This window comes from Lithobates pipiens, unplaced genomic scaffold (genome assembly GCF_037356315.1).
Source record: "Lithobates pipiens isolate NorthernLeopardFrog02 unplaced genomic scaffold, aLitPip1_a1.2 Scaffold_10, whole genome shotgun sequence".
NCBI lineage: Eukaryota > Metazoa > Chordata > Amphibia > Anura > Ranidae > Lithobates > Lithobates pipiens.
The window spans coordinates 225,183,766-225,209,118 of NW_027507686.1; the positions used below are offsets into that span (position 1 = coordinate 225,183,766).

Genomic DNA, 25,353 nt, shown 5'->3' on the forward strand with positions numbered 1-25,353 from the left:
ACAATTGTCCTCCACTCCACCTTCCATCACGCCAAGCTCACATTTTTCTGCAAAAAGGCAGGCTTCCGTGGGCCTAATGTTTGAGCGTAAAAAAATGATGACGCCGGATAACCCTCTTGCCCAACGGTTGGCGGCTGGCTTGTCAGAACTCATAGCCCGCCAACTACTGCCATATAAACTGGTGGACTCGGAGGCCTTTCGCAAATTTGTGGCCATTGGAACACCACAATGGAAGGTCCCAGGAAGGAAGTATTTCTCAGAGAAGGGCATCCCAGAGCTATATGGCCATGTTCAGCGGCAAGTGAATGTATCTCTGGCACACAGTGTCGGTGCCAAGATACATCTGACCACAGACACGTGGTCTAGCAAACACGGGCAGGGAAGGTATATCAGTTTTACTGCCCACTGGGTGAACCTTCTGACGGCCGTCAAGCATGTAACCCGTGGCACCCGTGTAGATTTGGTTTTACCGCCACGGATTGCATGCAGGCCTGACTCTTCTTCTCCTCCTCCTACTCCATCCTCCTCCCTCTCCTCCTCAGCTGCCTCCTCCTTTTCCGCTGCTAGCGTCTCTTCCACTGCACCGCCCAAGCTCCCCAGAACCTATTCCACATGCCAGGTGAGACGTTGCCATGCCGTGCTGCGTCTGTTGTGCCTGGAAGCAAAGAGCCACACTGGCCCGGCACTCCTTTCAGCTTTGCGTTCACAGGCAGATGAGTGGCTAACACCGCTCAATTTGACAGTTGGTAAAGTGGTGTGTGACAACGGTGCCAATCTGCTTAGCGCATTGAAACAGGGCAAAATCACGCACGTGCCGTGCATGGCACACGTCTTAAACTTGGTCGTGCAGCGATTCCTTGTCAAATACCCTGGGGTCCAGGACATCTTGCGGCAGGCAAGGAAAATCTCGGCCCATTTCAGAAGATCTTACACGGCCATGGCTCGCCTTGCTGACATTCAGCGGCGACACCATCTGCCGGTCAGACGTCTTATTTGCGATTGCCCGACGCGATGGAACTCAACCTTCTATATGCTTGATAGGCTGCTCCAGCAGAAACGTGCAGTTAACGTCTACCTGTATGAACTCTGCGAAAGAAACGGTTCTGGGGAGCTGGGTTTTTTTTCACCGCGCCAGTGGCTGCTCATGCGCGACACATGCAGACTTCTGCGGCCATTTGAGGAGATCACCAAACTGGTCAGTCGCAGCCATGGCGCCATCAGTGACATGGTACCTTATGCCTTCTTTCTGGAGCGTGCATTGCGTCGTGTCATTGATCAGGCTGTGGAGGAGCAGGAGCGGGAAGATGAGGAAGTCGCAATGCTGGATGAATTCCCAGGGGGGGCTACTCTATCTGAGACAAGTCAACAACAGGAGTCTGATGAGGAGTCAGAGGAGGATGGTGCCGGGGCGGATGAGCAGGAGCAAGAAGAGCATGCTTTAAACCTTTCTGGGATCCCTGTTGTGCGAGGATGGGGAGAGGAGAATGAAGAGGACGACATTATCCTGGATGATGAGCAGGAGCCAGGCCACCACACCGCTTCCACTTTAGTGCAAATGGGGGCCTTCATGCTCCAGTGTTTTAATAGGGACCCCCGTATAAAAAGCATGAGGGTCAAGGACCAGTACTGGGTGGCAACGTACTTAGACCCCCGGTACAAACACAAAATGGCGGAAATGTTACCGCCGTCGCAGAGGGCTGTCAGAATGCAGCACTTCCAGGCCTTGCTTCGAGAAATGCTGCATTCTGCTTTTGCGTGCGCTGGCAGAGGAGCAATTCCCACTCCCAGAGAAGGATTTGCGGGTACCAATCCAACAGCGCCTGCAAGAAGAGGCCGGTTTGAAGATGTGTTGGTGACTTCGGATATGAGGTCATTCTTTCAGCCGACCCATCGACAGGTGTCATCCGGATCCAGCATCAGGGAACGCCTAGACCGTCAGGTGTCCGACTACATTGGGTTAACGGCCGATGTGGACGCTCTGAGGAGTGATGAACCCCTAGACTACTGGGTGGGCAGGCTTGACCTCTGGCCAGAGCTTGCCCAATTTGCAATCGAACTGTTGGCTTGCCCCTCATCCAGTGTCCTGTCCGAAAGGACGTTCAGCGCAGCAGGGGGGATTGTGACCGATAAGCGTACTCGCCTAGCTCACCACAGTGTTAACTACCTCACATTTCTAAAAATGAATGAGGCATGGATCTCGGAGGAATTCAACACATGTGATCAGTAGACCATGTATATGTCTATAAACAATTTTTGGAATCAAGCACACAGACCTTCTTAATTCATTTGGCTCACTTCCCTGACCCAAAAAAGCACACCGTACTATATGCCCCTACCCTCCTCTTTGAAGAGGTTGAGCGGTGTCATATTTCTACTGGGGCTGCTTATTATGAGGGGTTCCCACCATCCCTGTGCTGTGCTGACTTCCTCCTGGGTGTTCTTATTATGAGGGGCTCCCACCATCCCTGTGCTGTGCTGACTTCCTCCTGGGGGTTCTTATTATGAGGGGATCACACCATCCCTGTGCTGTGCTGACTTCCTCCTGGGGCTGCTTACGGTGCTGCTGTCAGCGCTGTATGTCACGGAGCTGCTGTCAGCGCTGTATGTCACGGAGCTGCTGTCAGCGCTGTATGTCACGGAGCTGCTGTCAGCGCTGTATGTCACGGAGCTGCTGTCAGCGCTGTATGTCACGGAGCTGCTGTCAGCGCTGTATGTCACGGAGCTGCTGTCAGCGCTGTATGTCACGGAGCTGCTGTCAGCGCTGTATGTCACGGAGCTGCTGTCAGCGCTGTATGTCACGGAGCTGCTGTCAGCGCTGTATGTCACGGAGCTGCTGTCAGCGCTGTATGTCACGGAGCTGCTGTCAGCGCTGTATGTCACGGTGCTGCTGTCAGCGCTGTATGTCACGGAGCTGCTGTCAGCGCTGTATGTCACGGAGCTGCTGTCAGTGCTGTATGTCACGGAGCTGCTGTCAGCGCTGTATGTCACGGAGCTGCTGTCAGCGCTGTATGTCACGGAGCTGCTGTCAGCGCTGTATGTCACGGTGCTGCTGTCAGCGCTGTATGTCACGGAGCTGCTGTCAGCGCTGTATGTCACGGAGCTGCTGTCAGCGCTGTATGTCACGGAGCTGCTGTCAGCGCTGTATGTCACGGAGCTGCTGTCAGCGCTGTATGTCACGGTGCTGATGTCAGTGCTCTGTATTACGGTGCTGCTGTCAGTGCTCTGTATCTCCTGCACCCTCTTGTTTGCCTACCCTGGTCCCTGACCTTCCCTCTCCTCCATTGCCTTCATTAGCTCCATAGTCCTGAATTGTCAGAACAATTTCCCAAATAAAAAAAAAATGCTTGTAGTTATCGATCCCAAATTCACCTCATACATGTATTATGCTATTGTCCAGGTGGTGGGACTACGTGCTACCCCCTAATAATTACCCCGTGGCCGCAAATTCGACCTAAAGGTTTGCGAAATTCGCCTCCCATTGAAGTCAATGGAGCCCGCGGCGAACGGTCGTTTTCGCGAACGTTTGTGTCCGTTCGCGTTTCGCGTTCGCGAAACGTCCCGTCGGAAGTTCGTCCATCACTACCCGTGTTCTGCTCATTGTGGGTGCAATGCTTTACAGGCTTCTAGTAAACAAACAAATAAATAAATGCACACTTTTGCAGAGGAAAAAAATAATAATTTTTTTTCATAAAAGCACATCGTTTTGCAGAAAAAAATAAATAAAAATGATGTGCTTTTATAAAAAAAACATTTTTTTTCTTTTTTCAAAGGTGAACTTAGAGGAAGTAAACCCTAATGGGTTTTACGTACTTTTATTTTATTTTTTTTCCCTGCAAAGTAAAAGCATAATGGGCTAATGTGCATTGCATACTAGCCCATTATGTGGCACTTGCCTGCAAACGAAGCCTGCACTGTCCCCAGTGGCCACATCCATCTTCGCCCCTCTTCCTTCCGGGGCCGTGGACTCCGGCTCTGTGACTGAGTGGATTCACATGACGTCACTCCCACATATGAGCACAGGAGCCGTCGGTCACGGCACTTGCGTTGATTGCATCATCGGCGCAGTGTACAGCAAATATCTCCATCGTGTTTAGGAGATATTTACAGTACATATAGGTAAGCCTTATTATAGGCTTACCTATAGGTACCTGTGACGGAGAGGCTTAGAACCACTTTAGTATTGACCAAGTTCTTTCCGAATCGATAGCAGAAATGTAAAAATTGCTCTGGTCCATCAAGGGTGTACAGGTGTGAGAACTGATGTAGTTAAAAAGCATATAAGCCAGTTCTAAAATGCTAGATATGTGAGCAGGGCCGGGACAAGGGGTGGGCAGGAGGGGTGGCTGCCCTGGTCACTGTGGTATCATGTGAGTTGGGAGGGCGCCACAAGGAGACTGGGGGGAGGGGACTTGTGCTGAAAGGGAGAATTTTGGGGGCGGCAGGGGGTAACTATTGTTCTAGGAGAGGAAATTTGGGAGGGGGAATGCTAAGAGTGGTGATTTAGGGGGATTTGTGTTGGGAGGGGGGACAAGGGGAAGAAGTTTGTGCTAGGAGAGGGGATTTAGGGAATTTGTACTGGTAGGGAAGAATTGAAGTTGGTGGGGGGGGAGAAGATGTGTACTAGGAGGGAAAATGTTAGGGGTGGAGGATTGATTTTTTTTATTTTTATTTTTTTTTCTGCTGGGGGGGGGATTGCTGTTTGATTATGTGAGATATAACTGGGCTCCAAAACGCATCAGGCGACTTGTCTTGCATCGCAGGTTTGGTACATATGGCTTTTTCCATCTTCGATCATTAAATCCATTCTCTTGTAGGTGTTGGAAATTGCTACATTTGCTATATACAAGTTCCCACATCCTGGCTGGTGAGTTAAACTGTTTTCTTTACTTTTCACCAATACACAATCTACTACAATGATTAGAATGAAGTGACTCTAAGGCCTGATTCACATGGGCTTTAGCTGGTATAAGAGCAATGTGAACAGCAAGCTTTGACAAAGCATTTGTAGAGCTTTCAGCAAGATTTGCCATTCAGCTCCAGTTTGTAAAATGTTGAACATTAGATCCTAATGGGGGCGTTGGTTGCCACTTTAAGCAAGCTGCTAGCAGGCTTTCAACAGGCGTCAAGTGCTGAAGCCTGCAAGCAGCCTCCTTAACCACCTGCTGTCCGCCATATATCAAAATAACGTTGGCAAAGTGGTTGCAATATCCTGACCGGACTTCATATGACGTCTTTCAGGATATCAAGCTGCTGTGCCCCCGCAGGGGGAGCACAGCACAGCGATCAGTCTGACACACCGCAACTCCTATCTAGGTAAAGTGTCTGACGGAGACTCTTTACCACGTGATGAGCCGTGCCCAATCACAGCTGGTCATGATGTAAACAGGAAGAGCCATTGATCGGCTTTTCCTCACTCACTTCTGACAGACATGAGTAGAGGAGAGCTGAACGGCTGCTCTCCTGACCTGGGGGGGGGGGGGGTGTCTGTGCTGATTGTTTATCAATGCAGCTGCCCCTCGGATGCCCACCCAGGACCACCAGGATGCTGCCTGGACAACCAGGTATGGCCACCACACTGGACCACCAGGTATGCCACCCTAGACCACCAGGGAAATGCCAATCAATGTCAAAGTAAAATGCCTGCCAGTGCCACCAGTGATGTCTATTAGTGCCACACTTAAAGCGGTTTTGTACAGAAAATTGCAAGTTCGTCTTATTCAAATGGCTTTGGAACATAGATGCAGTTATGACCATTGAAATAAAATAATATGCAGTATTTACCTTTTTTATTTTTTATGTTTATGCCGACTTCCGGGCTCTCCTCCCGTGGGAGTAGGCGTGTTTATCGGCTTCGCAATGGTCCCTGGGAACTTTTTTAGCTATTTCCCAGGAATCAATAGGGGACACAGTCATGCCGAAATCTTGTGAGATTTCGGAAGGAGGACGCCAGTCACGTGACGAGGGCATGTCCGAAATTGCCATTTTGAAAGTGGGCAGGCAGCTCTAATTGCCATTACCACTATAGCACACGAGGCAAGAGGAAGGAAAACAAAGAGGACACTCAAGGAGAATGTGCGAGATGGAGCGGTGAATGCTGGGAGCTCGGCGTCATCGCATCCAGGAAGTAAATGCCTGTGGGCTTCAAACGCCCACAGTGAAAATGGAAACCGCCGGACTGCTTTTTTAAAAGTTTTCCTTAGCAATGAAATCGTCAGGCCGGGGGTTAAAAAGACACTGATCGTGACTGCAAAGACACAGTAGGAATCGCCCACCAATGACACAGGTAAAAAAAAAAAAAAACTGCAGCGGCATACCGCTATAAGTACCATCAGTGCAGCCTTTCAATTCCCACCAGTGCCCCCTATCAGTGCCCAACAGTGCCACCTAATGGGTGCCGCCTTATCAGTGCCCATCAGTGAAGGAGAAAACTTACTTATTTACAAAATTTTATAACAAACTTTTTTTTTCTTTCAAAATTTTTGGTCTTTTTTTTTATTCGTTTAGCAAAAAATAAAAACCACAGAGGTGATCAAATACCACCGAAAGAAGAAAGCTGTATACGTGGGAACAAAATGATAGCTGAATTTCACTTTAAAAGCTTCAACAAAGCTTGCTGAAAGGTCCCCAAATACTTTGTCAAAGCTTGCTGTTCACACTGCTTATACAGAGCCTTGAAAATGTATTCACACAACTCGAAATTGTCCACGTTTTTGTCATGTTGCAACCAAAAACGTATTTTATGTGATGGATCAGGTGTAGGGAACCTTTTTGGCTGAGAGAGCCATGAACGCCACATGTATTAAAATGTAATTTCGTGAGAGCCATACAATATGTTTAAAACTAAAACTAAATACAAGTAAATGTGTGCATTTTATGTAAGACCAACACTTTTAAAGTACAATAAGTCTCTGAATTAAACAATCAGGTGTTCTTTATTAAGAGATAAATCACAGAACAAAGAAATACGGCAAAGTTGCCGAACATGACATGACCGCTGAATTCTTTTTAATAACCTTGTTATGCTGTTGCTAACCAATGATGAATAAAGTACTTCTTACCGTTAATGCGACTTCTGGTGCTGCATGGTATTGCTGATGGCTTTGTAGTCTGGTTGATACGCGGTGAGGTTACGCTTCATGCAGGCGAAGAGACTTCCATCCGTTAATCGTGATCGTAGGTTGGTCTTAATGTTCTTTTCTTTTTTTTTTTTTTTTTTTTATCGACTAATTTTGATTAATTATAACTGTAATATCCACATGCTCTCCCCCACTGTAATATCCACGCCCTCTCCCCCACTGTAATATCCACGCCCTCTCCCCCACTGTAATATCCACGCCCTCTCCCCCCACTGTAATATCCACGCCCTCTCCCCCCACTGTAATATCCACGCCCTCTCCCCCCACTGTAATATCCACGCCCTCTCCCCCCACTGTAATATCCCCGCCCTCTCCCCCCACTGTAATATCCACGCCCTCTCCCCCCACTGTAATATCCACACCCTCTCCCCCCACTGTAATATCCACGCCCTCTCCCCCCCCACTGTAATATCCACGTCATCTTCCCCCCCCCACTGTAATATCCACGTCATCTCCCCCCCCCACTGTAATATCCACGTCATCTCCCCCCCCCACTGTAATATCCACGTCATCTCCCCCCCCCCACTGTAATATCCACGTCATCTCCCCCCCCCCCCCCCTACTGTAATATCCACGTCATCTCTCCCCCCACTGTAATATTTCTTACTCTGCTTGCTTACCACTAGCAGGCAGATCCAGGAGCAGATGAGGCGGGCGGTGATGATGGTGTCAGCTCGCCGCTCACCTAGGCCGCCGCCAGGTGTACCAAGATGGCCACGGCTCCGGAGCTAGGCCAAAGCCGCGGCCTTTCCTATGGGCTCAATCCGCAGATCGGCACACCACGCGATCCGCTGATTGAATTGCAAGAGCCAGATGTAGCCATCAAAAGAACCACATCTGGCTCGCGAGCCATAGGTTCCCAACCCCTGTGATAGACCAACACAAAGTGGCACATTGTAAAAAATGTTGAAAACCATTTATCATTTTCCTTCCACTTCACAATAAATATGTGAAAAGTGTGGTGTACATTTGTATGGTGCCCCCCTGAGTCAATACTTTGTCGAACCACCTTTCACTGCAATTACAGCTGCAAGTCTTTTTGGGGATGTCTCTACCAGCTTTGCACATCTAGAGAGGGACATTTTGCCCATTCTTCTTTGCAAAATATTTCAAGCTCTGTCAGATTGGATAGAGATCATCTGTGAACAGCAATTTTCAAGTCTTGCCACAGATTCTCAGTTGGATTTAGGTCTGGACTTTGGGCCATTCTAACACATGGATATGCTTTGATATAAACCATTCCATTGTAGCTCTGGCTGTATATTTAGGGTTGTTGTCCTGCTGGAAGGTGATCCTCTGCCCCAGTCTCAAGTCTTTTGCAGACTCTTAACAGGTTTTCTTCTAAGATTGCCCTGTATTTGGCTCCATCCATCTTCCCATCAACTCTGACCAGCTTCTCTGTCCCTGCTGATGAAAAGCATCCCTACAACATGAAGCTGCCACCACCATGTTTCACAGTGGGGGATGGAGTGTTCAGGGTGATGTGCAGTGTTAGTTTTCCGCCAACAAGTTTTGCTTTTAGGCCATAAAGTTCAATTTTGGTCTCATCTGACCAGAGCACTTTCATGTTTTCTGTGTCCCCCACATGGCTTCTCGCAAACTGCAAACAGGACTTGTGGCTTTTTTTTTCAACAATGGCTTTCTTTTTGTTATTCTTCCATAAAGGGCAGATTTGTGGAGAGCACGACTAATAGTTGTCCTGTGGACAGATTCTCCCACCTGAGCTGTGGATCCTCCAGAGTTGCCATGGGCCTCTTGGCTGCTTCTCTGAATGCTCTCCTTGCCCGGCCTGTCAGTTTAGGTGGACAGCCATGTCTTGGTAGGTTTGCAGTTGTGCCATCCTCAATCCATCATCCTAAAATGGCGAGAACAGTGATCTGTGGGATATTTTTTTAGAACCTAACCCTGCTTTAAACTTCTCCATAACTTTTATCCCTGAACTTTCTGGTGTGTTCCTTGGCCTTTATGATGCTGTTTGTTCACTAAGGTTATCTAACAAATCTCTGAGGGCTTCACAGAACAGCTGTATTTATACTGATATTAAATTATACACAGGTGGACTCTATTTACTAATTATGTGACTTCTAAAGGCAATTGGTTCCGGTAGATTTTAGTTAGGGGTATTGGGGTAAAGGGGGCTGAATACAAATGCACACCACACTTTTCAGATATTATTTGTGAAAATGTTCCTTCCACTTCACAATAATAACTTTGTGTTGCTCTATCATATAAAATCCCAGTAAAAGACATTTATATTATTGGTTGTAACATGACAAAATGTGGAAAATTTCAAGGGGTATGAATACTTTTTCAAGGCACTGTATAAGCTGAAGCCCATGTGAAACAAGCCTAAGTGTGTACAGTTAATTGAGCTACTATTATCTGCTGCTGTTCTCTGTAGTCTTATATCCTTTATTGAAAGGAATTCAGATTTATAGTGGTATTTATATGTAATATTTCCCTAATCGTCTTTCAGGACAGCCACTATGAGAGATAGACTCCTCCTCTTCCTCTGGAAACACTGCGCCAGCCCATAAATTCTTACTTCCCCTGCCGGACCTCAGTTATTAGTGTTTCCTCCGGCGGGGAGACACTGTGCAAGGAACCAGGCCGATCAGCTGGGGAGGCTGTGGCCGTTTTTTCGTTAAAAGAACCCGGTTGAAAGAAGCAGGGGCTTCGTTTGGAGAAAGCTGGGTTCAAACCGTTCGAAACCAACGTCCGCGTGTCGGACGGGTCGAACGGTTTACTTACCTCACCAGGTACTGCCACCCCTTCCGAGTCGAGCGCGGCTTCAGGTCGTGGGGGACTCCTATCGCGTCTACAGGGACGCAGCTGGCAAGCCGTTTGGAAGATTTCCCTGTACATGGGTACAGTCCGCCCCTTTTTTTCTTTGAACCGAGCGGGCCGAACGACGGGCGACGTCGTATCCGGCGGAAACGAAGGCTTGACCTCGAAATACGATCGACTTCCGGTTCCGGGTCGTGGAGCTGATAGGAGGGCCGGGCACAAGCTGGAGATGAGTTCAGAACGTGCACAGGCAACGTGGAACTCTGTAGTAAGCAGCCACCTGCAGTCATGTCGGAAGCTGAGGCTCAAACGACAGACTCTATCTCCAGCATTCCTAAGGTAAGAGCGCCCTGGGGAGGGGTACTCTCTATCTAGGATCCCCCCACCCCAATGTATGGTTCGATCATGGGTGGGGGGGGGCAGACCCCCTGGGTGGCCAGGGGGGAGGGGAGGCTCAGATCCCTTCGTTTTAAAAAAGGGTCTAGTGCACTCCCAGGGTTGTATCCCGAGCTTTTGATTGACTTTGTCTTTTCTGTTTTTTTTCTTTTTTCCTTTTTTTTTAGAAAGCTACGGAAAAAGCTAGGTCTACGCATAGCTCTAAAAAGAAGTGTGCCTCCTGTAGGGACATTTTAGGGGAATCTTGGACCAAAGTGTTGTGCAAAGGCTGTATTGACTCCCTCGTTAGGGAAAGGGAATCTGAACAGGAGTCAGGACTAGCAGCTTCAGTCAAGGAGCTCTCGTCCACCTTCTCTTCTTTTAGGTCCCTTTTTGAAAAATTTCAGCTTCCCACGGGTCCATCTCCCCAGGATACAACCCCACCTCTAGCACAGAGTTCTGCTCCAGTCCAACCTGCTAGTACAGGGGGGACAGAGGTTGCAGGCCCTTCAGGGACAGGTAGGGAACTTCCAGACAGTTCCTCTTCCGATTCCCAGGAGGGTTCCGAGGGGGAGGACCAGGACGGGTCCAGGAAAGCCTCCAGATATGTTATCCCTTGATGAGGTAGAGGACCTCTTAAAGGCAATTTATGCAACCCTCGGTATCCAGACGGATAAAAAGCCCCTAACCCTGCATGACCAAATGTATTCAGGTTTAGGGGAGCCAAAAAGAAGGGTGTTTCCAGTACACAAAGTTTTAATGAAAACAGTTAAAAAAGAGTGGCAGGATCCGGAGAGAAAACCCTTTTTATCTAGATCCCTCAAAAGAAGGTTCCCATTTTCAGAGGACCCGGCATGCCTTTGGAATAAAAGTCCCAAATTGGATGCCGCGTTCTCCCAGATCTCCAGACACACAGATTTGGCGTTTGAAGACATGGGGGCCTTGGCAGAGGTCATGGACAAAAGGATTGACTCCCTGCTTAAAAAGACGTGGGACTCGGCTATCGGCAATTTAAAGCCTGAAATGGCAGTTACAGTTGTGGCTCGCAATTTAGAGCACTGGCTCTCACAGATCCAACAACATATTGAGGCAGGCACAGATAAGGAAACCATTCTGTCATCCTTCCCTACTATGCTGCGAGGGATCACTTACATAGCTGATGCCTCTGCTGAGTCCGTCCGCATGTCGGGCAGAACGGCGGCTCTAGCCAATTCGGCCAGAAGGGCCCTCTGGTTAAAAACATGGCCAGGGGATAATGCCTCCAAGATAAAGCTATGTGGGATACCCCTGACGGGGGACCTCCTGTTTGGCCCAGGGCTAGAGACGGTTCTAGACCGGACAGCGGACAGGAAAAAGTCCTTTCCTCTCAAACGGAAAACCCCCGTACCAACAAAAAAGGGGTTTCGCCCGCAGGGGCGTAGGGAAACCTCTAAACCAGAGGGGAAAAAGAAAACCTGGCCCCAAAAAGGCAGGGGCAGAGGAGGGGCGATTTTTCGCCCTCCTATCCAGCCCCGTAAAACCCAGTGACTTTCCAGCTACAGTGGGAGGAAGACTGGGGGCCTTTCTTCCACAGTGGGAGACAATATCCCCCAATCAATTTATTTTAGGGGTAATAAGAAGGGGGTACCTCTTGGAATTCCTAAGACCACCCCCTCAAAGGCTCCTTGTCACGCATCTTCCCAGGTGCATGGTAAAGGCCGAGGCCTTGCTAGAAGCTCTGAGGGAATTGGAGAATCAGGATGTTATTCTCAGGGTCCCAAAAGCAGAAGAGGGAAGGGGGTTTTATTCTCACATCTTCATAGTGAAAAAACCCTCAGGGAAGTTCAGGTTGATCCTGAACTTAAAGCCCCTGAACGCTTCTGTGACATACAAAAGGTTCCGCATGGAATCGATCTTTTCAGTAAAAGCGCTTCTCCCCCACAACTGCTTCATGGTATCTCTGGACTTAAGGGACGCGTATTTACACATCCCTATAGCGGAGGCCTCGCAGAGGTTTCTACGCCTTGCCATAGATCTGGGCGGAGAAACAGTACACTTTCAGTTTCAGGCCCTGCCATTCGGGCTATCCTCTGCACCCCGCATTTTTACCAAAGTCCTGGCAGAAGCCATGGCCTTTCTTCGGCTCCAGGGGGTATGTATAATTGCCTACCTGGACGACCTGCTTCTGTTTGCAGCATCCCCAACACAGTTGGGCAAGGATCTGGATCTAACCAAAAGGGTCCTTACAGACCTGGGGTGGCTTCTGAACTTGGAAAAGTCCAGCCTGATCCCCTCACAACAGATCTCCTATCTAGGTTTCCTGTTGGACTCAACACTGTTGAGAGTTTTTCTGCCAAGAGAAAAGGTACGAAAACTGGACAGTGCGGTGGCCTCTCTTCAGAGCAACCAGCTGGTTTCCATAAGGGTTCTGATGTCAGTACTGGGTCTTCTTACATCCACCCTTCCAGCAGTGCAGTGGGCAGGGTTACACTTTCGTCCCCTACAGACCTTCATCCTAGGGGTGTGGGACCACAGTCAGGAGGCCCTAGACACCCTAGTACATATTCCCCACCAGGTAAAGAGATCCCTCTGGTGGTGGAGGAAAGTGACAAATCTGTCGCAAGGTCGTCTGTGGCTCATCCCGGTTTCTCGGGTAGTAACCACAGATGCAAGTGGAAAAGGTTGGGGGGCACATTTGGGTTCCCTTCTAGCCCAGGGCACTTGGGAGGACGGCGAGTTGACTCGATCGTCCAATTGGAAAGAACTAAGGGCAGTGGGACTAGCCCTCAGATTCTTCAAAGTAGAGCTCCGGGGTCACCACATTCAGGTGCGGTCGGACAACTCTTCCGTAGTGGCCTATGTGAACAAACAGGGTGGCACCAGAAGCGGAGCCCTGTTGTCTTTAGCGACAGAGATTCTGTCCTGGGCCGAAACCTACACCCTTTCGCTCTCAGCCGTTTTCCTGAGGGGAGAGGAAAACGTAGTAGCAGATTTTCTCAGCCGAAAGAGGCTGAGGGAGGGCGATTGGGTTCTCAACCAGGAGGTCTTCAATCTCATAGTAAAGAGATGGGGGTCTCCAGAGGTGGACCTGTTCGCGTCCAAAAACAATGCAAAAACCCACTGTTTTTTCTCCCTAAAAAGGGGAGAGGGAGCTCTAGGGGTGGACGCTTTGAGCCAGAATTGGCATTTCAGAACTTGCTATGCCTTCCCACCTCCAGTGTTGTTGCCAGCAGTTCTGAGAAAGTTTCAGATGGAAAGCACATCTTTGATTCTGGTGGCTCCACATTGGCCAAAGAGAGCATGGTTCTCAGTGCTAAAGCAATTGGCGGTAGAACCTCCCCTGCTCTTGCCCCCTCGGGAAGATCTCCTCTCTCAGGGGCCAGTCCTATGCCCACAGGTACGCCAGTGGAAGTTAGCGGCCTGGCTACTGAGGAGGGTTTATTAAAATCTAAGGGATTTTCACAGAGACTAGTTTCTACCCTCCTGGACAGTAGGAAAAAGGAAACTCGCCAGATCTATGAAAAGGTCTGGTTGCGTTTCAACAAATGGTGCGCAGAGAACTCTTTCCCAGTACGGAGCTCCTCCGCAGTGTTGGAATTTTTACAATGTGGGGCAGATAAGGGCTTATCCATTAGTACCCTTAGGGGTCAAGTATCAGCCCTCAGTGTTTATTTAGAGGATCATTTGGCTGCCAACCCATGGGTAGTCAGGTTCTTTAGAGCCCTGTCCAGACAGAGACCGGTCCAGGGTCTGTCCTTTCCCAGATGGGATTTATCTTTAGTTTTGCAGAGCTTAACTGGACCCCCCTTTGAGCCTTTAATGGAGTGTCTTCTGAGAGAGCTTACTCTAAAGACAGTGTTTCTGGTAGCAGTGACAACTGCCAGGAGGGTCAGTGAGATGGAGGCCTTATCAGTCAGGGCTCCCTTTTGCGTTATTTTTCCGGATCGGATAGTTTTGAGGACCGATCCAGCCTTTTTGCCGAAAGTGGCATCCAGCTTTCATAGAAGCCAGGAAATTGTTTTGCCCTCTTTTTGTCCCAATCCCTCCGGTGAGAAGGAACTAAAATTCCATTATTTGGATGTTAGGAGATGTATCCTACACTATCTGGAACTGACCAAGTCATTTAGAAGGTCAGATTCCTTATTTGTTTTGTTTTCCGGGGCCAGGAAAGGTTGTAAGGCGTCCCGGCGCACTATTGCTAGGTGGCTCAGAGTAGCCATCGAGCAGGCTTATTTAGTTGCAGGGAAAGAAATCCCAGTGGGTATTAAAGCACACTCCACTAGAGCTATGGCAGCCTCCCAGGCAGAAAGAGCGGGAGCAACGCCAGAGCAGATTTGCAGAGCAGCAACATGGTCCAGCTATTCCACTTTTGTAAAACACTACAGAGTGGATCTGGTGTCGGCAGGTGAGCAGACCTTTGGGCGAAAGGTCTTGCAAGCTGTAGTCCCACCCTAACTGGTAAGTGCTCGCTTATCCTCTCATAGTGGCTGTCCTGAAAGACGATTAGGGAAAATTAGAGTTACGCTTACCGGTAACGTCTTTTCCAGTAGTCTTTCAGGATAGCCCTAGTTCCCACCCGAAAATTGGGGGGAGTCTTACAAAAGACCAGAGCGCAGCAAGATAATGGTATTTGATAAATATGTTATTAATGTGTTCTTGTGTCTCCCCAGCTGGCCGGAGGTATTCTCGATATAAACTGAGGTCCGGCAGGGGAAGTAAGAATTTATGGGCTGGCGCAGTGTTTCCAGAGGAAGAGGAGGAGTCTATCTCTCATAGTGGCTGTCCTGAAAGACTACTGGAAAAGACGTTACCGGTAAGCGTAACTCTAATTTTTCTTTCTTTAGGCTGGGTTCACACTGCTGCGGTTACGAGAACCAGATGTGATTCGCACCGCACTGCAGTGCAAATCACATCCGATCTCTGTGCGATGCGAGTTCAGCCATACAGTTAGTATGGCTGAATTCGCATCACACCCGCCCCAAACTCGCACAGGACCCTTTTTTTGGTCCGCAGCAGAATCGGATCGCATGGGTGTTCACACCATGCGATCCGATTCCTGTCCGAGTTTGCAGATCGCACTGCGATATGCGAACTGATCTGGGGGTGCAATTAACGTTTCACTGACACTCCCAGCAGTTCGCATAGGGCAGTGTGAACTGCCGCCGGGAGGTATGCGATGCGGGGACCCGCCGCGGATTTGCAGCGTTCCCGCATCGCTGCAGTGTGAACCCAGCCTAAACCTTCATTTTTTTTTTTAGAGGGGTTTTATTTACGGTGAGTTTTTAAGGAAAGCTACAAAGTTGCTGGCAAGACAAATAAAATCGCATATCAACAAATGCACATTATACCAGCATATACCTGTTCATGCTCTTCGGTTCATACCACACTGCCATAGGTAAAGAAGACATATTGGCAAGTAACAACCCCATTAAACAATTTAGCCAACTAATGAAGTAGGAAGTGGCATAGGGGGTGATTTTATGAAACCCTTCAGCCCCGGAGGATTTGGCTGCAGAACTACCAGACCATTTTTTTGCAATTCGGCACTGCATCGCTTTAACTGATAGTTGCACAGTCATGCCATGCTGTATCCAAACAAAATTGACGTCCTTTTTTTCCCACAAATAGAGCTTTCTTTTGGTGGTATTTGATCATCTCTGTGGTTTTTATTTTTTGCGCTATAAACAAAAAGTCGACTATTTTTTTTAAAAAAAAAGCAACCTTTTTTTTTTAATGGCAGCGATCTGCAATTTTTATCGTGACTGCGACATTATGGAGGACATATCGGACATTTTCGACACTATTTTAGGACCATTGTCATTTTATACAGAGATTAGTGTGATAAAAATGCATTGATTACTGTGTAAATGACTCTGGCAGTGAAGGGGTTAACTGTGTCCTAGGGAGTGATTCTAACTGTGAGGGGGCCGGGCTACAACACGCAGGACAGTAATCGCTGCTCTCGATGACGGGGAGCTGTGATCACTGTCCTGTCACTAGGCAGAACTGGGAATGCTTTTGTTTACAAAAGCATCTCCCCATTCTACTTCTCCATGACACGATCGCTGGAAGACCGGCGGATATCGATTCCATGGGACCCGTGGGCACGATCATGGAGCATGCGACCAGGGCGTGCACACTGGCATGTCGGGAAATTGAAAGGGACATACAAGTGTGCCCATTTGCCCAGCCGTGCCATTCTGCCGACGAAAATGTATATGCGGCGGTCGGCAAGCGGTTAAAGGCAAATAGGCCACGCACTTTGCAAAGTGCAATTGTACTTTGCATGTGCAGTTGCTCCAGAGCTTGGTAAATGAGCAGAAGCTTTGCTGACTTTCATCATCCAGTCATGTGCAAGCAAAAATGCTGTTTTTTGTATTAATTTTCCTTACACGTGATTGGATATTCTTTGCAAAGTGAAGCTCTACCTCATGTACCAAGCTCTGGAGCAACTGCACATGCAAAGTACAATTGCACTTTGCAAAGTGCGTGGCCTATTTGCCTTTAACCGCTTGCTGACCGCCGCATATACATTTTCGTGTGTACAGTCTATTTACATTTAGTAAATGACCCCCATAGGGTTAGTGTCAGCCTTCCAGGTTGGGTCTCCAAGTGCAACGGTCCAAAGTTGCCAAATTTTGTACTATTTATTTATTTTTTTACAAGCCCTGTCATTATACAAGATTTTAAATTCAGGTATGAGATCTTCTAGAATGAGGATGTACTCTTCCAACATACCAAGATTAATTTTCTGGCATAAAACAATATGGACCAGATTACATTTTATTTTTTATTTTTTTTTGGATGTTGACTTAAAATTGTCAACCAAACCAAGCAGGCCAACCTCAGGGATTTTTGTCACCATAAAGTTGAGAATCTCCTCCAAACAATTGAATATCTGGTCCCATAGTGCCAGTTCACCTCCGCTTTTTTATTTATTTTTTTATTTTATAACCCGTCCACCCAACACATCCAACGTTGTCTTGCCAAGATCCTCTTCTTAGCAGCTGTTGCTCAGGTCCCGAGCCACCATGTTTGTGACATCATCAGGATTCCCAACAGCTCTTCTTGCTTAAGCCGTCGGACCTCCTCATGAAGCCTTAGCACTCAGGACATTTTGCAAACTCTCCGAGAAGCCTTTTTCCCTCGGCAGAAAAAAAAAAACCTGGCGCTTGTAAAAGTGTATTTCTAAAGCTCTTACAGGCTTTTAGGTGCATTCACAGGCATCAACAGCTTGGGTGTTCATTTTGGCCAGAATAATGTATTCATTGAAATTAATGCTTGAGCGCTAACCGTGCCTAGCGTTCATGCACATTTAGGCGCTTTTAGCAGCGTCGTGCATTTTTTTTTTTTTTCTTGCCAAAATGATGCTGCTCCTGGATGCACTGGCAGTGGGTTTCTTTTCCTGCTGATTAAAGCCATAGTGTGCATAGGGGCGTTTAGAGGCAGGAAAAAAGAAAACAGACTGCCCCTAGGAGCAGCTATAACGTCCAGTGTGCATGAGGCCTGATGTGCTGCTAGGCCTGCCCCCCTCCTCATCTGTGAATCACTAAGGTCTCCTGGGATGAGTGCTGTACATATCCCAGAAGGCACAGCAGGGCAATGATGTGTATTGGAGGCGACACTGAACTCTTTTTGGTTAAAAAAAAAAAGGAAAATAAAAGCCGGTATACAGGGAGTGGACAGGAGGTCCTTTCAATTTTATAGTTTAAGATCTGCTTTAAGTTTTAGGAGAAGCAGTGAACCCAAGCTGGTTTATTATTTTTATTTTTTGCTTGCACTTTCAAAAACTGCCAGCAGTGGGAGCTCCCATACAGTATTTTTTATGGTGGGTTCCTTTTAAGGTTTGTTCTATTTGTTCTGAAAGCAAACCATTCCTTTACACATTCAGCAGCAAAAAAACGCATACCTTACTGCTACGTCTCTCTGCTAAGCCTATGGGAAATACTCGCCCTTTCTGGATATGGAGGGGAGGCACGCATGCGACGCACTCATCTCCATATTTGATAGTCCCGTGCTCCTTTTAAATGCCCCGGGGCTGCCAGAGGGCTGGAGAACATACAGTATCCCTCTGTGAGCTCCAACATATAAACTGATTTTACATTGAAAGCTGGATTATGATATCCCGTCCTTTTTTACTGTGTATTCCAGGAAACCGGACATGCAGGGCCTCTTGTCTCTCTGGGAGATGGTTCGTCTTGTCAACATGTTTATCGTTTTCCGATTTCTAAGAATCATCCCAAACATGAAGGTCGGTGCATCGTATTTAGGATTTTCACCCCCTAATCTACACTTCCTAATACTTCTTGCAAAGTTGGGTGCAAAAAAAACAAAAAATTGACAAAAAGCCACATGGGTTGATTTACTAATGGCAAATAGACTGTGCACTTAACAAAGTGCAGTTGCTCCTGAGTTTAGTAAATGAGGGGGAGCTCTGCTGACTTCCACCATCCAATCATGTGCAAGCAAAAATCATTTTTTTTCCCCTTGCGGGTGATTAGGTATTCTTTGTAAAGTGGAGGTTTATGAAGCTCTGGAGCAACTGCACTTGCAAATCTTATAGTCTGTTTGCCTTTAGTACTGTATTTATTGGCGTATAACACTCACTCTTTCAGCATGAAAATCTGGTGGAAATCACGTGTGTGTGTTATATGCCAATACTTTTTAGCTGCCTCGGAGGGGACGGGGAGGGGGGGTGGGTTGAGCGCTGTCAGATTACATACAGTGAGAATCTCCTGTTTACTTGGCGGCCTCTGTAATAGGAAGTCCCGTCTCCTGGGCCACCATTGGACCACTGTATCATAGGAGATTCTCACTGTATGTAATCTGTTGGTATTTGTCCTGCCCTCCTCCCTCTAGGCTGCAGATGGGCATCGATCAGGCTGCATCGATGTGGACTGATGAGGCTGCATTGATGGCAATGGTGAGGTTACAGATGGGCACTGACCCTTCGTTCCTAATTAAAAGATTTTTTGCTTTTTTCCTGAAATTTCCCTCTTAAAATGAATGTGCGTGTTATACACCGATAAATACGGTAAATCCACCCCACAGTTCCTCACTGAAGCAGAAGAAATCTTTCGCAAGACAGATATTTAGACCGCAATATTTCACTTTCAGTAGTGTGTTTGTTTTTTTTGTTTTTTTTATTGAAAGTTCCACACAAGGTAATACAAATAACTTTTTTACAACCATAATGCTGATAAATGTTCAACATATCGCACATGTAGAAATACTTTTCCTTCAAGAGACAGGCAAGTATAATACTGTATTTATTGGCGTATAACTCTCACTTTTTCACCATAAAAATCGGGTGCAAATAGCGTGTGCATGTTATACGCCAATACAAAAATTTACGTTTTTCCCTGAAACTTCCCTCTTAAAATGAATGTGCGTGTTATACGCCGATAAATACGGTACTTCATGACATCGAGTAGAAAGTTCCCCACGGTTTCCCCATCTCTCAGGTGAAAATGCCAACAGACATAACATTAAAACCGTTAATTTGCTCCTGTCTAAATTGTCCCTAGTATGCATGAATGTAAGTTGGGGACCTTAAATTGTAAGCTCCTTGAGGCAGGAACTGATGTGAATGTACAATATACATGTAAACCTCTGCATAAATTATCAGCGCTCTATAAATGCCTGAAATAATAACAGGAGTTGACATTTATTGTTTGGCTTGCTGTATAAAGACAGTGGTAGATTGTATCGGCATGTCCTTGGTTGCTTTTCATGGTGTAACATCCAAGTCGTTTTACCTTTTTGTAGATGATGGCTCTAGTAGCGGGCACATTGCTGGATTTAGTGAAGAATCTTCGGGCATTTGCTGGAATCCTTGTGGTAAGTACCTTTTTTATGCTGATGCATTTTCCAGTATTGGCTGTTTATACTTTAATGTAAATGAACAATATCTTTCTATGAAAATGATTGGAAACTCTCAGATTTGAAGCTGCATAAAATGCAAATGTACTATGAGGTAAGAGTAGCCCTGAAGAAGTGAGCAAAGCCACTTGCCATTGCCACCTTCCTATCCTAGTCATACAGTAGAGGACACAAAGCTTGTACTGTAATCATAGACATTCATGGGTTCTATGCTGGCCACCTTCAGGTGATTGGACGCTGGCAAAAATCTTGGCTAGGGTGTCCCTGGTGCATGCTCATATAATCTTGCCCACTCTGATACTCCCAGGTTTTTTTGCCATTGTCTTAAGTTGATGGAACTTTCCCTTAAGGCATTTTAATCAAGATCTTACTGCTTATTGTGCTGGGCTATGTAGAAGTTTACTGATCAGTAACCCTCTGTGTTTACCCTGGGGACTGTACCTAGACACTAGGCTGTGAGGGCCACCCTGTAATGTTTGCTTCAGGCTCTGTGTCCTGCATTAGGTGCTCACCTTGGCACACTGTAGCAATACATGTAGTTAGCCACTTTATGGTGCTTTACATATCCAAGGCTGTGGTCCATCCCCATGGTTCTTTGTCCCCTGATGATTCTTGGGTGGGTATGACCACCATGATGGGTGACTCTGGATCCCTAACGGGCTCGATGACATGGATAAGGTAAACTCTGGGACAAAGGGGCCTTATAATGGGTGCTCTTTCGACTGACTACAACAGGGGGTCTCCAAACTTTCTAAACAAAGGGATGGTTTACTTCAGACCTTAGGGAGTCAGACTGTGGCCATTGGGAGTTGAAATTGTTCTGGTGTCATGGGGAGTAAACCGTGTATCATTGGCATTAAGGGGAGGATTAGTGCCTTTTTATAGCTAATGTCAGTGGAAAAATAGTGCCCCATAGACGGTGTCAGTGGGAGGAATAGTGCCCCATAGTTTGTGTCGGCAGGTGGAATAGTGCCCCATAGTTTGTGTCGGCAGGTGGAATAGTGCCCCATAGTTTGTGTCGGCGGGTGGAATAGTGGCCCATAGTTGGTGTCGGCGGGTGGAATAGTGGCCCATAGTTGGTGTCGGCGGGTGGAATAGTGCCCCATAGTTGGTGTCGGCGGGTGGAATAGTGCCCCATAGTTGGTGTCGGCGGGTGGCATAGTGCCCCATAGTTGGTGTCGGCAGGTGGCATAGTGCCCCATAGTTGGTGTCGGCGGGTGGCATAGTGCCCCATAGTTGGTGTCGGCGGGTGGCATAGTGCCCCATAGTTGGTGTCGGCGGGTGGCATAGTGCCCCATAGTTGGTGTCGGCGGGTGGCATAGTGCCCCATAGTTGGTGTCGGCGGGTGGCATAGTGCCCCATAGTTAGTGTCGGCGGGTGGCATAGTGCCCCATAGTTGGTGTCGGCGGGTGGCATAGTGCCCCATAGTTGGTGTCGGCGGGTGGCATAGTGCCCCATAGTTGGTGTCGGCGGGTGGCATAGTGCCCCATAGTTGGTGTCGGCGGGTGGCATAGTGCCCCATAGTTGGTGTCGGCGGGTGGAATAGTGGCCCATAGTTGGTGTCGGCGGGTGGAATAGTGGCCCATAGTTGGTGTCGGCGGGTGGAATAGTGCCCCATAGTTGGTGTCGGCGGGTGGAATAGTGCCCCATGGCTGGCGTCGGCGGGTGGAATAGTGCCCCATAGTTGGCTGGCGTCGGCGGGAGGAATAGTGCCCCATAGTTGGCTGGCGTCGGCGGGAGGAATAGTGCCCCATAGTTGGCTGGCGTCGGCGGGAGGAATAGTGCCCCATAGTTGGCTGGCGTCGGCGGGTGGCATAGTGCCCCATAGTTGGCTGGCGTCGGCGGGTGGCATAGTGCCCCATAGTTGGTGTCGGCGGGTGGCATAGTGCCCCATAGTTGGTGTCGGTGGGTGGCATAGTGCCCCATAGTTGGTGTCGGTGGGTGGCATAGTGCCCCATAGTTGGTGTCGGCGGGTGGCATAGTGCCCCATAGTTGGTGTCGGCGGGTGGCATAGTGCCCCATAGTTGGTGTCGGCGGGTGGAATAGTGCCCCATAGTTGGTGTCGGCGGGTGGAATAGTGCCCCATAGTTGGTGTCGGCGGGTGGAATAGTGCCCCATAGTTGGTGTCGGCGGGTGGAATAGTGCCCCATAGTTGGCTGGCGTTGGCGGGAGGAATAGTGCCCCATAGTTGGCTGGCGTTGGCGGGAGGAATAGTGCCCCATAGTTGGTGTCGGCGGGAGGAATAGTGTCTCTTACATCAGTGGGATGAAAATAGGGATGCATCGGTACTAGTTTTTAAGACCGCGTACCGATACCTTTTCTCAAGTACTCTACGATACCGATTACCATTACCTATTTTTAGTGTCGTGTGACATTTTTGTTTTTACAGTCTTTTTAGCAGTCTCTTTGAATTATCAGCGATTTAAACAGACCTCGGATGTTTCACCTTAGAGAGCGAAAAAAGGAGATTGAGGTCATTGCCCTCAATCTCCTTCTCTGCAGCCTCAGCTACACAGAATGAATGGACAGAAATAGCTCTGTACAGAGCTTCCCGTTCATTCACAAACTGAAGCATAGTAAACACACTTTTTACTATTTCTCTGTTATGAATGAACAGTCAGTTATCTGTATACACTGTCTCTATTCATTAAGAGAAGGAAGAGGCCAGTCCATTTAGGTAAAAAAAAAACTACAAGCCAAAAGGATGTTGGTACTTGTAGTTCATTCATTCACAGAACTCTGTGGATGATTGATGCGGTCATATGGGCAGCGCCCCGCACGGCTACGCTCATTTCAAAAAGTGACACCTGTTACGGGGACCTGCTCCCAGTACTGCTGTCATGGGGAGGGGAGAATCGGGCAGTGGCAGGATATGTTGCGCGTTTCACCCTAAAAACAGAGGACAGAGGCCTTCAAGCAACAAACTGCACAGATTTAGCCAGATCCAGAGATCCTCCACCCTTCACAGTATATCCCCTGGTGATTCCTTGGACTACATTCATGCTGATTTATGCCTTGCCTCTGGTAAAGATTCTTATTTTTGGTTTCCTTGACCCTTTTTTGTGGGCCTCTTGATGATCTATGAATACAAGCCACTGTGCGATTCAGATAAAGGGAACTTTGACTTGTCTGTGAATTCCCTGTCTTGGAGTACAGTAGAGGGCACAGGACGCTCCCCTCTATTTCCTGTTGTCCTTATTGCTTGCTAAAAAAATTTTTTATTAAATTCTCACGGAGTAGGTGGGGTTATTTGGTGGGGTTATACACACTTGCTGCCTTCACCCTGCTTTATTAGCAATACTGTTAGGTGATCAGCAGGAAGAGCCCGCTGTGTTGAGACCTCTCCTTGATCTGGTGAATGTGTCAAAAGAGCTGTAAATGGGATCCTAGTGGTGGTTTATTTTACAGCACATTCACCAGATCAAGCAGAGGCTTCAATGTACTGTAGAGCGTTGCTCTGATCTCATAACCTAATAATCGCTAACAATTGAGGACGACAGAATGCAACCATGGTGACTTTAGGCCTGGGGAAATGACTGAGCTTGCCACGGCCAGAACACCAACCATCTGTATAGCTAAAGTTGGTTGCTGCATGAAAATGCAAAAAGATGATTACTGCAGATGGCAGATATGCATTGAAACACGAACAGCAGCATTGGTTAGCATGCCTTACTTTTTTTCTTTTTTGTGCGTGTTTGACAGGTACACTTTAAAGAGGAGCTCCAGTCTGAGCAAAAACAAAAAATTGGCAGCAGCTACAAATACTGCAGCTGCTGACTTTTAATATAAGGACACTTACCTGTCCAGGGATCCAGCGATGTCCGCACCCTGAGCCAATTCTTCAGTTGGCTTCGGATACAGGTGCCATACAGCCATCTTCAGGCTTCACAGCTGGTTTCCTACTGCACATGCGTGAATCATGCTGCACTTTCTGAATAGTCTTGTTGGCTTATGGGACCTGTGTGTCTGAGAAGGCAGCGGTGGGAGAGGAGAGGGGGGGCTGGCCATACTCAGAGATTGCCGCTGCGATCTTACCCAGAAGTGGGAGCAGGTACCTTTTTTTTCAAAACCAGGTACCCCCCCCTCCCCAAAAGTGCCAAATGTGGCAGTGGAGGGTGCAAACAAGCAGGGCTTCCTCTTTTGGGTGGAGCTCTGCTTTAAATACCTGCCCAATCCACTCTTAAAGGAAGTTCACATTTTGCAAAAAAATAAATGCACTTTTTTTTTTTTTGCAGGTAAAAAAAATGGATTTTCTTTTGTTGAGGATCTGTAAAGTAGTGCACACATGACCAGCAGACCATGGGTGTAATGCCATGGTGCTGCAGACTGCCTGTGTAGCTGTCTGCCCGAATCTGATATGGGCAGGCAGTTACACATGGGCTACTTTCAGACTGGGGTGTTGCGGGCATCGGTGGTAAAGTGGCACTATATTTAGTGCAGCTTTACCGTAGTTTTAGCGGCCGAAAAAGGGTTACAACGATGCCAGCGGTTTAGAGGGGCTGCCCCATTGTTTTCAATGGGAAAGGGCGCTTTAGGAGCGGTGAATACACTGCTCCTACAGCGCTGCAAAGATGTGGCTTGCAGGAGTTTTTGTACCGCCATGCAAGCACACCGCTCCAGTGTGAATGCCCTCAGGCTTTCACACAGGAGAGGCTCTATACAGGTGCTATTTTTTAGTACTGTAGCTCCTGTAAAGCACCTCGGTGTGAAAGTAGCCACAGACAGGAAGCTCAGTTAACTACCTAGAGCAATCCATAGCATTCTGGTAGTTCAGTGAGAACCTACAACCCGACAGCCGTGAAGGCTGACAGTACTTGTCGTTTTCCCATTCACGGAACACTGAATGAATGATGTGGGTGGAAGAAGATCCTCCGCTTGCTTGCACAGTGGGGATCAGTGAGGGGTGCAAGGGCTGGTGCATTTGCAATATTGTAGGTTACACCCTGAATATGGGTGTACCAGGTTTCAAAAGGTGAATTTATCCTTTAAGCAGCCCATAGGTTGGTGTTGTGTTTTTTTTTTTTTTTCCCCATTTAATGGGTTAAACAAAAAAGCACTAAATTCCTCCATCCACACATTTTGATATGGATGGGGAATCCTCCCTGCTGAGTTATTGTGTGACAGTGGGGAGATTCCCCCCACCCACCATCCAGAATACTCAGTGCTGCTAATAGCCTGTCGCCCATGGCACAGA

At 47.8% G+C, this 25,353-nt stretch overlaps 1 protein-coding gene across 1 annotated transcript in view; it reads left to right on the plus strand.

Annotated features, from left to right (window-relative positions):
- TPCN2 (two pore segment channel 2) overlaps positions 1-25,353 on the plus strand; it is a 97,979-nt gene that overhangs the window by 55,228 nt on the left and 17,398 nt on the right. The window contains exons 17-19 of the mRNA XM_077462111.1: positions 4,815-4,864; positions 18,429-18,528; positions 20,046-20,117. Of these exons, the coding sequence (XP_077318237.1) occupies positions 4,815-4,864; positions 18,429-18,528; positions 20,046-20,117 (222 nt within the window). The remainder of the gene's footprint in view (positions 1-4,814; positions 4,865-18,428; positions 18,529-20,045; positions 20,118-25,353) is intronic.